This window comes from Chelonoidis abingdonii, chromosome 8 (genome assembly GCF_003597395.2).
Source record: "Chelonoidis abingdonii isolate Lonesome George chromosome 8, CheloAbing_2.0, whole genome shotgun sequence".
NCBI classification, from domain to species: domain Eukaryota; kingdom Metazoa; phylum Chordata; order Testudines; family Testudinidae; genus Chelonoidis; species Chelonoidis abingdonii.
The window spans coordinates 66,827,359-66,842,044 of NC_133776.1; the positions used below are offsets into that span (position 1 = coordinate 66,827,359).

At 52.0% G+C, this 14,686-nt stretch overlaps 1 protein-coding gene across 2 annotated transcripts in view; it reads left to right on the forward strand.

The window, feature by feature from the left end:
* Positions 1–14,486, forward strand: part of LOC116820018 (glycine receptor subunit alpha-4) — a 39,687-nt gene extending 25,201 nt beyond the window's left edge. Inside the window, exons 8-10 of one of the 2 annotated variants that reach the window (XM_032772197.1) lie at positions 856–1,005; positions 3,026–3,148; positions 13,075–14,486. In XM_032772197.1, the coding sequence (XP_032628088.1) occupies positions 856–1,005; positions 3,026–3,148; positions 13,075–13,365 (564 nt within the window). In that variant the 3' untranslated portion in view covers positions 13,366–14,486. The remainder of the gene's footprint in view (positions 1–855; positions 1,006–3,025; positions 3,149–13,074) is intronic. The other variant, XM_032772199.1, reaches the window with a different exon arrangement.
* Positions 14,487–14,686: the final 200 nt, after the last annotated feature.

Consider the following 14,686-nt stretch of genomic DNA (forward strand, 5'->3'; position numbering starts at 1 on the left):
AGGACAAAGGTGCCTTGGCAAAGTTAGCTCAGCTCCTGCCAGCCCCATGTACAGGCGACGATAGGACAAGCCCCTGACTTTAATCAGCTCTCGAATCCTTCTTTGTTCTTAAGAAAAGATTGACTCAGGCCACTGAGCCCCCCTCACGCTCCCAGGCATGAGCAGTGTCTGGGACTGGCATTGTCTACTGTGGCATTGGCTAAGGGATTCCCATTCAGGAGGGGCCATGAAGCCAGCCTGGGAAGGGCCTGCCCTTCGGTCAGTCAGGGCTGATGGAGAGCAAGATCCTCCTCCTCTCTTGCAGCACTCGGAAAGAGCACCATGCCGGGGAGGGCTGCTGGCCAAGCCAGCAGAGCCCCACGGCTGTTCTGCCCAGCGGACCTGTGAAGCAGCAACAGTGATGATAGGAGACGAAAGCTGCTTTGGGTTAATAAAAGCAGGAGCTGGGAGGAGGCACAAGGGTGGAAAATGCGTCAAGTGCTGCATAATTGATTTTCTTCTTCCCCTCTTTTCATGGCCCCTGCCGGCCCCACATGGGGCCTGCTCCATCTAGTGGCTCCAGGAGAGCGTGGGCACAGGGCTGCTCTCCTCACTGCTTTAGCACAATCAGCTCTGGGGTCGGAGATGAAAAGAGGGAGAGGGAGAGCGAGGGTGGGGGAGGGGGAAGTATGGCTAAAAAAGGGAGGAGAGGGGGAGAAGTGAAAGGGGGTGGGCAGGCCCCAGGAGACAGTGAGAGGCTTTGTCTAGCAAAGGGGTGTGGAAGGCCTGGGGCCAGAGGATGGCCATGTCCCTACAGGCTGGAGCAGCCCAGGCCCTGCGCTCTCTGACCAGACCTCCCTCCATGCCGGTTTGCAGGTCTCCTATGTGAAGGCCATTGATATCTGGATGGCCGTGTGCCTGCTCTTTGTCTTCGCCGCCCTGCTGGAATACGCGGCCGTCAACTTCGTCTCCCGCCAGCACAAGGAGTTCATGCGCCTGCGCAGGAGGCAGCGGCGTCAGAGGATGGTGAGTCCCCCCACACCCTCCAGCATGCACCACATCCTCAGTGTTACCATGGGGACCGGCTGGTGGGGATCTCCCTGGCTGGCCCTCCCAGGCCCATACTCTGCACCCCACCATCCCCGGAGCCCTGAGCAGTTGGAGAGGCCTGTGCCAGGAGTTTAACCAGGCTCTCTCAGTCGTGTCCCAGTGCTTCTGCTCCAGGGAGCCCAAGGGACAGCCCTGCGAGTTGCACCCGTAGCCTTGGGGCACCCGGGAAGCAAGCCTTACAAGACTTAAAACCTGCAATCCTGCTGCCCAGCTACAGCCCAGCTGGAAATGGCCACTCGGCTTGGGCAGATACGGTCACAAACTCCCAGCCAGTTTAGAATGACATCACAGGGGCTGGGAGCAGGCAGTGCCTCCTTGCAGGGGGGCATGGACCCCAGTAATAGCGTCGAGCTGGGGGAGACAGTGGCCTGCCAAGGGCCTGATGGCTCTTTATTCTTTCCGCCTATGGCCCGTGGTCCCAAGCCTGGCTGGAGGGTTCTGTTACCTGGGAGCAGCTCTGGAAACCCACAGTCCCGAGACACCTATAAAATATCCCCGAAGCATCCTGCTGCCCTCAGTATGAGCCTCGTAGGGCCTAGTCCTGCTCCCACTCACAGGGATTATTCCAGGGCAGCCGCTTTCCTCCTATAGGAAATGCCATCACTCTCTGTGCTTTAAGGTGTGGGTGTGCTGCGGGGTGGGGGGCGATGGCCCTCCGCCCCCCGTCCCAGGGGCAAGGTTATCAGTATGTTGTCATGGCAACAGAGGATTTGCTGCTGATCAAGTCAGGGCATCAAACAGGCTCTAAATAAATAAAAGCAGCATTGCCAAGCTGCAGGTTGGTTGCCTAGTGACCAAGCCAAGATAGATGGTGTTTGTTAATAGTGAAGCTCTGATCTGAAGTGAAGGGCCTCTGCCTGCTCGTGCTAGAGGCTGGGGAGTGCCCATATGCCAGGCCCATATGCTGCCGCTCACGACCGGCAAGTGACCCCGGCCAAGGCAGAAAACCAACCTCCCCAAGTCTCTGCACCAACCGGCTGTGGATTGCGGCAGCTGAGTGGGGCCTGGGCTCAGACACCCACCCTCACCTAAGTTCCTCTTCCTCCAGCAGAGCCAGCTGCCTGGGCCATGCTAAAATCTGCTCAGGTGGAGGTTGTGCCAACACCCCATCATCAGCGGGATCCTTCCCGCTGCCTTCCAGGGGGCTCCAAGGCAGGGAGCAAAAGGCAGATAGGCGTCCCCTGGAAGAAGCAGAGCAGCCAGCAGATGAGGCCTGATTTCCATGAGATTGGCAGGCCCAGGGAGCCAGCTCCAGGGCTAGCCCTTTGTAGCCTTCCTGTTCAATTTGTAATTAAATTGTGCTTCTCACTTTCCAGTGTCCTCATTACATTCAGAGGGGCTGGGTGGGTGCCCTCTGGTGGATATTGTAACAACTGCAGATCCCGGTTATTCAGAAAGAAAGGCTCAGTGTATCCTGGTCAATACGGGGGGTGATTCTTCCCTGCTTCTTACCAGAAGGGAGCGTGTGACAGCCCCCTGGCCCAGATGTGAACAAACTACTCAAGATGCAGGGCAGAATCAGGCCGTCAGCCCCACTCCCTCATTCCGTCCTGCATGAGGACGCGCATCCGCATCTTCTGCTGCAGTTAATGTGAGATCAGAGCACTCAGCACTGCCAGAATCAGACCCTCAATCTGGACATGTTCCTGGCACATCCGTATTGCATGTGGGCACAGTGCTGCTGTCCGACCTCTCCAGACACCCATGCTAGGGGCACTGTGCTGCCAGAGATATGTACCTTCATAACCTGCCACTTCACTCTCCCCAGCACTGCATCACCAGGTGGGCACCCTTCACCCTTGCCCATTATACCCCCCTCCTTTTCCCTGGCACTATGGCCTTTACTCAAAGCTTCTGTGCACGTGTGCTGGCTGGTGGCACCACCAATCATCCACTGTCCTGTTTTTGTTTGGTCTGCACTATTGGATTCTAAAAGGGCCTGACCAGCCAGACGCCCAGCCTGGAGTCCTTGCAGCAGCTGAATGGCCTGACCAGCCGCGAGCCCACCTATGGAACGCTCTCTCAGTTCTGCAGCTCCAGCTCCAGCTCCAGCTCCAGGGTAAAAGTAAACCAACCACCCCTCACTGTGAGAAACCTCCCTGGCTCAGCCCATTCTGTCCCCTTCTCTTATGTTAACCTCCCCTCATGCCTGCACTCTCCGCCATGAAAAAATGGGGTAGTCCTTTCCACTGGGGATACCTGCATCCATGGCCTGGCCTGGCAGCGCAGCAAAGTTATCCTGCAGGGATGCTCAAAGGCTAGGAAGATGAGAGCCACAAAAATACCTGGCGTGGGGATAGGATTTGGATTTAAAGGGAGTGAAATAGTCTCATTGTCCAGGACAGGGGTGTATAGTGACTAGGACACGGCAGAAATTTCTGGATTCCAATCCCAGCTCTGTCACTGTGTGACCTATGGCAAAGCATTCTGCCATTGTGTGCCTCAGGTAATGATAAGTACCTCGGGTAGGGGGTGACTGATGTATAGAAGACGTGTTGCTGATCACAAGAGTGGTACGATTTCTATGAAATAACGCTGTCACATTCCATGACTTGCACCTTCTCCAAAGCATTTTTGCGGACATCCCTCAGAGGGACTAAGATGTGAAGGTTCTTGCCTAAAGCCCCCCAGAGAAACAATGGCAGAGCCGGGTCTAAAACTCAGGCATTCTGACCCCCAATCCTGTGTCTAGTCATCTCCTCCTCTTCCTTTTGAGGCTTCTACTCTGCATCTCTCCTCAGAAGGGCAATCTCCTGTCCTGCATGCCAGTCACTGCTTCTTATGGATTCCCCATGGGCAGACAAAGCAGCTCTCTAGGGACCATGGAAGAATGTCCAGTCAGAGCAGGGGAGGGCAAACTATGGCCTGCGGGCCACATGTGGCCCATCAGACCATTTAATGCGACCCTCAGCTCCAGCTGAGGAACAGGGTCGGGGGCTTGCTCCACTCCGCTCAGCTCCCAAGAAGCAGCCGGCATGACCCACCTCTGGTTCCTACGTAATATGCGGAGGTGTGGTCAGGTGGCTCTGCGTGCTGCCCCGTCCATAGGCGCTGCCCCCGCAGCTCCGATTTGCCGCGGTTCCTGACCAAAGGGAGCTGCAGGGATGGTGCCTGAAGATGTGGTGGCGCACAGAGCCACCTGGTCACACCTCTGAGCCAGAGGGAGGACATGCTTCCAGGAGCTCCTTGCAGTCCTGATTCCCCCCGCACTCCAATTCCCTGCCACAGCTCTGATCCCCCTCCTGCCCTCCAAACCCCTTGGTCCCAACCGAGAGCACCCTCCTGCACCCCAAGCCCCTCATCCCTGGCCCCACACCAGAGCCTGGACCCCAGCCAGAGCCTTCACACCCCTCCCCCATACCCCAACTGCCTGCCCCAGCCCTGAACCCCTCCTGCCCTCTGAACCCCTCGGTCCCAGTCTGGAGCCCCCTCCTGCATCCCAAACCCCTCATCCCCAACCCCACCCCAAAGCCCTCATCCCGCCTCCCCTGCACCCTAACCCAGAGCCCCTTCCCACACCCTGAACTCCTCATTTCTGGCCCCACCTCAGAGCCCGCACCCCCAGCCAAAGCCCTCACCCCCTATCATACCCCTACCCCCAATTTCATGAGCATTCATGGCCTCCCATACAATTTCCATACCCCGATGTGGCCCTCAGGCCCAAAAGTTTGCCCACCCCGAGTCACAGCCTTCTTACCAGTGATCCTGGGAATTTCTCCCAAATGCACTCCCAGGAGTGGGCAGCAGCTCCCCTGAGCTTTCACGCCTGAGGAGAGTGGCCACAGCTGGACAGACCAGTGCACTGAGAGAGAGGTGGCATAAGAAGGTCTTGGAGAACCCCTGGGCAGAGACATTCTGTTTGGTCATAAAAACACAAAGTCCAGCACAGTGAGGATATGCATATGGGGTTCAGAAAGGTGCAACAGGTGAAGTCAGGTGGGGCAGGTGAGTGCAGGGAAAGCAAACAATGCTGTAACCTGAATTCTAAATTCAGTGAGAACAACAGGGATTGGCGCAGGTCAGAGTGGTGAGGATGGGAACAGGACTAATAAACTCAGTGCAGGTCCAAGTGGTGAGGGTGTATTTGGATGTGCAGTCAGGACTGTCACACTTGGGGCAGCTCAGAATGGGGAGGGTGTATTTGGATGTGCACTCAGGACTGTCACTTGGGGCAGGTCAGAGCAGTGAGGGTGTATTTGGATGTGCAATCAGGACTGTCACATTCAAGGCAGGTCAGAGCTGTGGGGGTATATTTGGGTGTACAATCAGGACTGTCACAATTGGGGAAGGTTCAAGCGGTGAGCATGTAGTTCAGTGTGCACTCAGAATTGTCACACAGTACAGGTTAGAGTGGAGAGTATATTTGGGTGTACAATCAGGTGTGTCACTCGAGGCAAGTCAGAGCAGTGAGGGTGTATTTGGGTGTGCAGTCAGGTGTGTCACTCGAGGCAGGTCAGAGCAGGGAGAGTGTATTTGGGTGTCCAATCAGGACTGTCACACTTGGGGCAGGTCAGAGCAGTGAGGGTGTATTTGGGTGTGCAATCAGCACTGTCACACTCGGGGCAGGTCAGAGCAGTGAGGGTGTATTTGGGTGTGCAATCAGGACTGTCACACTCGGGGCAGGTCAGGCTTCCTGTATTTTTGTCAGTGCTGCTCTTGGATTCCCCAACATCCTCAAAGGAACCTTCTAAAGAGTTTCACGGTCAGGCAGAATGAAATGTCCATGTTTGCTACTAACAACAAAGCACTGTAACCCTGCATGCCTCCTCTCCTACTGCTCTCCCTTTGTGATCTCTCCCAGCCCCCCTATGCATTCTGTTGCAGACCCCCAGCAGCCCCAGAAAGCCCAGCTGTTTTACCAGTCATCTGTGCACACCTCCAAGTTGCCTCAGCCCCACTCATCTCCCTCGGCACAGCCAGCTTCCTGTACCACCTCCCTACTCTGAATACACAGCTCCATAATTCAAAAGGGATAATAGAAGCCAACTTAGATTGGATGTTCCTGGTTTCCCTTCTGCGTAATTACTCACCGGCATATTTTGTGCTGTCAGAGCGTATGCAATCCTTCCAATTAAAGATCCATTAAAGACAAGAGGAGACATTCTGCTCTGTCTCCCCAGTGTAAATCTGGGACAAACCTACTGAATCCAGTGATTTACACCAGCCTTGCAGAGAGTAGGACTGGGCCCAGCTGCCTGCTCTAAGAAGTTTACATCGTAAGGGCCCATCTGTGCTCCAGATTGGCAGCATTACAGTGTCGCTACTGAATCCCCCGACACAGTTATGTCTGGAGTGTAGTTGGGGCCCTAACTGAAGCTGTTTAAAGCACAGCTCCATCCTGAACAGGGTTTGTGCAGAACTGACACCTTCTTACTCAGCAGATCTCAGCCCCTGGGCTGTAGGAGAGCCAGAGCTGCTGACAGAGCCACTATCATAAGTGTGTGCTGAGTTTTACTGCTGTTAATGCTGCAGAGCCTGCATAGCTAAGGCCTGCCTGGGCTGGCAGCGAGTCCTGATTTCAGACTTTGGTGGCCAGGCACCAGCATGGTTGCAGTGGTACAAACTCCAAATGTAGACAGAGTAAAGTGCTGGCAGCTCCCATTTTCCTCTAGTGCATCGTAACCCAGCTTCCAGCGTCACTGGTGCTAGCAGTAGCTTTACGGGGCTACCCTAGGGGTTTGCACTGGGGAGGTTGTGCTGGTGGCCAGGAATCAATGGCTGGAACTGGGGCAAACCCCCAAGTGCAGACAACACTGGAGACAGAGAAAGCAGAAGTCTGTTCCTTCTTGTGCCTCGTGACAAAGCCAGTCTGTGGCAGATGGGCAAACCCATTGCAAAGGGCATAGGGTCGGGGGGGAAGAGGGAATTGCATGCATCTCACCAAGGGTCTAATCTGAAGAGAATGGGACTGCACAGATGTAACAGAGCCAAGTCTTGCTGGCTCATGGGACACACTAGACTACAATGCCTTTTGCACAGAGCCACTTGTTGAGCCTCTGCTGAAGCCAGAAATAAATGATTGATTTTTGCAAAGCCCTCCAGCCAGAGTCAGCCACCTGCTTTTCCCCATGGCAGTCCATGGATGGGGATTGGCACAAAGGTGGCATTATGTTGTTGCTTTTAACAGCAGTGCTGTCAGGAGGAGACCTTGTAACAGGGCCTCTGGCTTAAAGTCGCCTTTGCCTGCCTTCCCACAGGGCTGAGAGTTCTGTGGAGTGCTTCCTGGAGCTGCAACAGAGAACCTCAGCCTGTCTTTCTAGCCCTTATGGTCGGGAAGAAAACCTTCCTGATGCAAATGGAACCAGTGCAGCAGTCTGTAGACAGTTGAAAGAATAATTCTCTGAGGGGTGAACTGCCCCTTTCCTCTCAAGGGGGTGTTCAATTTAAAATCTGACACATGGTGCTAATTTCAGTGACAACATAGTTCCACTGCTGATTGTTTTAACACCCAGCTAGAATGCCTATCCCAGAAACCCAGAGTACCTCCCCGACTCACTGCCTGCTGCCAGCTTGTTATGCAGCTGCCATACGAAGTTCTGCAGCAGGTTGGACATGTACAATTTGAGGGCAGCATAAAACAAACAGAAGGTCATATCAGATTAAATAACCGAGAGGACTCCCTAGTGACTGAATTATTCATGTCCAGGTGAATCCAACCCTCGCTCTAGTACTATACCTGGAATTGCCACCGAATCTCTAGTTGACCACCCCAGATAGGGTGACCAGAGAGCAAGTGTGAAAAATCGGGACAGGGTGGAGGATTATAGGCACCCATAGAAGACAAAGCCTCAAATATCGGGACTGTCCCTATAAAATCGGGACATCTGGTCACCCTAGCACCAGAGTGCCACAGAACGGAAGGACCTGGCTGCAGAAAGTAGCTCAAGCTTGCTGCCCACACAGGGCTTACTCAAGAGCTGCTCCCTGTTCTGGATGAAACTGGCAAAGCAGTATTTCGGCATGGGAGGGAATTCCATTCGGAATGTCAAGTTTAACATCTCTTGATTTCAGTCTCTCTTTCGCACAGCCAGAAGACCCTCCGGCCCAGTAACAGAGCCTTGTCAAGGGATTCTCCCCCATTCCAGCCACCAGTATAGCTGCACCAGTACAAACCCCATGCAGAGAGAGCTTGGCCGATCAGCTGCGGTTTGCGCCAGTGCAGCTCACCTAGCTGACAGGTTTGCTTACCTACACTAGACATTTGCTCTGTTGCAGTTTCATCATGGCTGCTATTAATGGCAGTTCATGGGACACAGCCGCCATCTAGGCAAGGCCTAATATAACTGCAGGTCAGGGTTCAGCCTTGGGGTTTGGTGATCCTCTTCCCAAAAGCACCAAACTCCTCCAGCCAAGAGAGGTGAGTCAAACCGCATCTATTTCTGCAGTGTAAGAAAAAGCTGAGGTCATCATTCCAGCTCCTAAAGGAGCAGTGAAGGGCACAACCCTCTGTCTGACTTGGCAGTTCACCCTTAGCAACCCTGCTGTGTGTGCCATTCTTCTGAGCACTCTCTCTGCTTTCCTGGATTTTGCAGCTAGCAGTAAATCTAAAGAAAGGGCTAAATAAATCTCTGCAATGAAAGAGAACTAATATCAATAATTTACCAGCTTCCTGTTCTCCCTTGCCCTCCCAGGAGAGACTTGCTTAGTAGGCAGGTTATCTGTTAAAGAGCCAAATCAGTGCTCTCTCTGCATGAGAACCCCCTGAGCTGGCTGCTTTCCACCCCAGAAACTAACATCGGGGAGGAGTATGGTTCCTGCTCACTCATGCAATGAGATGAGCAGGTCTGTGCTGAGGACCCTTGTGAAAGTGAGAAATAAGCACAATGATGATGATGATGAATCATGCTTTACCATTTCTGTAGCCTTTCATCTGAGGATCTGACAGCCCCTTACTGACACCTTTTTCATGACTGTCTGTAGGACAATAGTGTTCAGAGACCCCCCCAGCTGAGATCAGAACCCCATTGTATCAGCCATTCTACACAGAAAGGGACAGTCTTAGTTCTGAAGAGCTTACAACCCAAACAGACGAGACAGTGGGTGGGAAAAAGGGTTACAACATACAAACAGAAGCTTGGGGAATGAGGTACAGACATCAAATGACTTGTCCAAGGTTTGTGGCAGAGCCACATGTTGATCCCAAGTCACCTGAGTTGCAGCCCCATAGTTTAACCTCAAGATCATATTTCTTTCCAAATTAATTGCTGGCATAGTTGGGAGCAAGACCATTGAAGTGTCACTGGATCCTGTTGATGCCAGGGCTAAATTTGGCCCACTAAATATTGGAACTCCTCGTTGAGGTAGGTAAGGGATGACTATGGCTCATTTGACCCATTACTGAAATGCAGCCACTTCTGGAGTCAAACAGCAGCTGCTAACCAGCACACAGTGACACTACCCATGAGAGGAAGTGAAGCTGTGTCATTATCCAGATCGGAATTTGCCCAGAACATAAGGGTCAATACTGCTACCCTGGTGAAAAATTGCACTGGGGTCAGGGCCTCAGTTTTACATCTTGTTTGAAAGAAGAAATGAGCTTTAAGGATCAGCTTACTAAGGAGTGAAAAGAACTTTCTGTCTCAAAGAAAACCACAGTCCATATGGATCGAGTGAGGCTACAGAGCCCGCTTCTGGGTGTCTTGACAAAAACACCAGGGCCAGAATAATCCACTGTGGGAATGTGGGCAACAGTCAATTTATGTCATGCTGGATGAAAGAGTTACTATCCAGCACAGGTGATTCAGCGCTCCGGGTTTATCTAGGTAAGGTGACCCCAGGGAAGCTATGCAAAGGATTGTCCCCTGGATCTGTATGACTCTGTGTGTGTTTCTATAAGTACCCCACATCAATAGGCATGCTAAAGCCTTCCCCATGGAGCAAGCCAGACACAGCACTGCTCTATGGGATGATAATGCAATGTAAGCAGACAGGTTAGCAGCTCAGAGCTCACCTACTGTGCCCTGGCAGCCTGGGCATCAGTTCTGGGCCCTGAGCACTGCCTGCAATCCTATTATTATATGGCTGCTTATGTCTGTAAGTCTTGTTCTATAGACACACAACAATGGGTGTAGTTCACAACATGTCCTCACAATGTATAGATAGGGACAGTAGGGCCCACCCACTCATCCCAAGCGGATGCTGATCAGGCCTTTACACCATCTGCCACTGTATCCCTGCATTGTGGAGGCATCAGTAGTGACCCAGAGTTAAGGGGCTGTTAACATTTTCTGTATTACAGTCCATCTTTTTCAGACTCCAGTGATTGCAGCAAGTCTCTGTAAACATGGAAAACATAATCCCAACTATACATATAAAATGATGGGGGTCTAAATTAGCTGTTACCATCAAGAAAGAGACCTTGGTGTCATTGTAAGTAGTTCTCTGAAAACATCCACTCAATGTGCAGTGGCAGTCAAAAAAGCTAACAGAATGTTGGGAATCATTAAGAAAAGGATAGATAATAAGATCAAAAATACCATATTGCCGCTATATAAATCCATCATATGCCCACACTTGAGTACTTCGTGGAGATGTGGTCGCCCCATCTCAAAAAAGATATATTGGAATTGGAAAAGGCTCAGAAAAGGGCAACAAAAATGATTAGGAGTATGGACTGGCTGCCATATGAGGAGAGATTAATAAGACTTGGACTTTTCAGCTTGTAAAAGAGATGATTAAGGGGGGTTATGATAGAGGTCTATAAAATCATGACTGGTGTGGAGAAGGTAAATAAGGAAGTGTTATTTACTCTTTTCAAAACATAAACTAGGGGCCACCAAACAAAATTAATAGGCAGCATGTTTAAAACAAACAAAAGGAAGTATTTTTTTGCACAATGCACAGTCAACCTGTGGAACTCCTTGCCAGAGGATGTTGTGAGGCCAAGACTATAACAGGGTTCAAAAAAGAACTAGATAAATTAATGGAGAATATGTCCGTCAATGGCTATTAGCTAGGATGGGCAGGGATGGTGTCCCTAGCCTCTGGTTGCCAGAAGCTAGAAATGGGCAACAGAGGATGTATCAATTGTTCTGGTCATTCCCTCTGGGGCACCTGGCATTGGCCACTGTCAGTAGACAGGATACTGGCCTAGATGAACCTTTGGTCTGACCCAATATGGCCATTCTTATGTTCTCCAGACCTGGCCTGGTAATTCTTCCAAGGATAATGTCTTCAGGCAGGGACACTTGGCTTTCTTGACCCAGCTGCCGTGGCTCTCAAGCATCCCAACCAGCAAACAGTGGGGGAGACGGCATCTGCACCAAGGCAATGGGCTCCCAGCGGGGCTGCTGCCTCAGTGCACTGGAGAATCCTTCAAGCGCTGATTCCGAGGCCCTGAACTCCCCCACTACAATCCTCTTCCCCATTCACCCTCTGGTTACTCCTACTGCTCTGCTCACCCCTCATAGAGCAGCAGCATGTGGGAGTCCCAAGGGGTGGCAAGGGGCTATGCAGGAGGAACATAGGGGGCAAGTGAGGATGTGAGGGAGCAGGGGTGTGTGGAGACAGCATGGGGAAGGACTGGAGTAAGAACGTAAAAACGGCCATACCAGGTCAGACTAAAAGTCCATCTAGCCCAGTATCTGTCTACTGACAGTGGCCAATGCCAAGTGCTCCAGAGGGAGTGAACATAACAGGCAATGATCAAGTGATCTCTCTCCTTCCATCCATCTCCATCCTCTGACATACAGAGGCTAGGGACACCATTCCTTACCCGTCCTCGCTACTAGCCATTTATGGACTTAACCACCATGAATTTATCCAGTTCTCTTTTAAACGCTGTTATAGTCCTAGCCTTCACAACCTCCTCAGGTAAGGAGTTCCACAAGTTGACTGTGCGCTGAGAAGAGAAGCTATGGGGAGAGGCGCAATGGTTTCAGCTCTTACATCACCTGCGTACCACACAGTGCACTAGCCTCCTCCCCTCCATCTCCACACTGCACATTCAACCTTTCCCAGATCAGCTACTGCTAAAACCCAGTGCATGTCCTCCTCACACCCCCTGGTGACTGCTATTACAAACACGCCATTCCTCCCATCAACCACAACACCCTGAAACACACCCATCCACTGGCAACCTGCCACCATGCATGCAAGCCCTTTCCTTCCAGTATGCCCCCTCAACCTCCAGAGCAATCCAAGAAGAGCCATTCCCAGCCCGGCCGCCTGATCCGAGGTGCAGGCTGCACTGTGTGTGCATGGAGGTGGGAGTGTTGTGGGTAAAATAATCCAGAGGAGGTTACCAGGGCTGAGTAAGCACTTAACTGTGATTTCCTGGCTTTTCTATGCTGGTATGTACATGTAACAGGTTCCTGCTCCAGGTCTTTAGGGGAGGTACACTGTGTGGAGATGGATTATTTTAGCTCAGTGGTTCTCAACCTATTTACCATTGTGGGCCGCATATGTGGCTCTCTCCGTTTATGTGGGCCACATCCACATCACCCACAACCTGTAAGGCCCTGAGGATGTGACAGGGGCCGCAGCTGTGTGCTGATGGGGCCCCAAGCAGCCCGCAGGTTGACATCCACTGTCTTAGCTATTCACACATCACTGCCTATGGGACAGATGCATGGAAAGCACAGCCCTGGCCCAGCAAAGGCATGTGAACTCCTGGGCCCATGCACAATCCCATAGCAGGGTGTCCCACTGTAGCCAATGGGACTCCCTGCTATGGGATCTGCTAGCCTGACCCTTCTACCTACACAATCCAGGCTTATAAATGCATGTGATGGTATTTGGTATTTCTAAATTCTATATATCCATGTACTGGTATAGATATTGTGTATATATAGAGTTAATATATATATATTTATTTTACACACACATTTCCATATCGTATATACAGCGTATATGATCAAAACAAGCCATGCGTATATATACACTCCCTGTATAGACACACCTTCTCTCACTGTCTGGCATCTAACTGTGGCCAGTGACACTGAACTCACATGTCATTCCCTTCCCCTCTCATCTGCATCTCTCCAGGAGGAAGAGGTTGTCCGTGAGAGCCGCTTCTACTTCCGTGGCTACGGCCTAGGCCACTGCATGCATGTGAAGGGTGGCAGTGCTGTGGAGGGTCCCAGCATCTACAGCCCCCCTCCGCCAACCCCTTTCCTGAGGGAGGGAGAGGCAATCCTCAGGCGCTACGTCGACAGGGCCAAGCGGATCGACACTATCTCCCGAGCCGTCTTCCCCTTCACCTTCCTGGTGTTTAACATCTTCTACTGGGTGATCTACAAAGTGCTGCGGTCTGAGGACATCCACCAGGCACCTTGATGCAACACGGGACATGGCGCCAGGCAGGGGAGCTGCTATGTCTTCCCAGTCTCATATGCGCACTGAGGTGTGGGCTGGAACCTTCCACCAGCACCAGTCAGACACTAGTAGGTTTGCCAGGACCTTGTCTCTCTCTGACCCAGAGCTTCTAGTACCAGCTGAGAAACTTGGGCATGCTCTGCATGGTGTTAGGGGGCACGATGCTGCCTGTGAGGACCCGGCTGTACTCCATCTACCCATACTCTAGCATGGCATTGGGGTTTGCTGTGCTGCTTGAGGCACTGGCCTTTATCATCTAGACATGCTCCATCTCCCAGCAGGGAGTTGGGGAGTACTGCACTGCAGCTGTCCGTAACCAGTATGGCTTTAGAGGGTGCTATGATGCTGGAGCTGCTGCCCTCCAAAAAAGAGACATGTTCCATCCCCTGATAGTAATCAGCATGGTAACATGGGATAATGTACTGCTGGGAGCATATCATTCTAGAATGGGACACTCCATCTTTTCAATACCCCCAGCAGCACAGAGCTGGGGGCGCTAGGCTACCCCGTGCCACAACTTGGACAGGTGCCATCTCACACCACCCCAGCAAAGTGACAGAGGATGTTTGCTGCTGGAGGTGCTGTCCTCCCTAACCCAGCTATAAGACACCTGCTAATGCCCTACCTTGGTAATGCTGTGCTCCTGGGGGTTCTGTCCTCCTCCATAATCTGCTGTAGAAATGTGGACAACAGTCAGTTCGTGGTCAGACTAGATGAAAGTCACCATAACAGTGCTCCCAACACAGCCCCAGCATAGTGCTAGGATGCATTGTGCTGCTAGAAGCGTTGTGTACCATCCTCCAGCTGCCAACAACCTAGCATGGTGATGGAGGGTGCTGTACTGCCACTATGGTTATTAACCAGATCTTGAGCTCTTCTTAAACTGGCAAAGCTCATCCAGCCATGCAAACCAGGCCAGGCAGCAATGGACACATAGGGTAATTAATTCTTCCTCTGATATTTACATTCTTAGCCTTCTCGTCTCCTCGCTCTTACCCTTGATTCTTTATGGCCACAGGGCAGAGGTGCTTGCTAGGGGCACCCCTTTTGGTGAGCATGTCAAGTGCAAGACACCCAGCCTCCTCTGAAAATGGCAGTAAGGCAGAAAGCACTGGAGCCAGCTCTGGAGATGGTTCACTGTAAAGAAAAAGGCTTCAAGGGTCTGTCTAGGGGTCCCTGATTATGTTCTTGACTTACTCTGTGAAGAAACAGTCCCAGTTCTCCTCACGATCCAGACAGTCCACTCCCCTTCTCTTCTCATGTCAAAGTGAACAGAGCCACC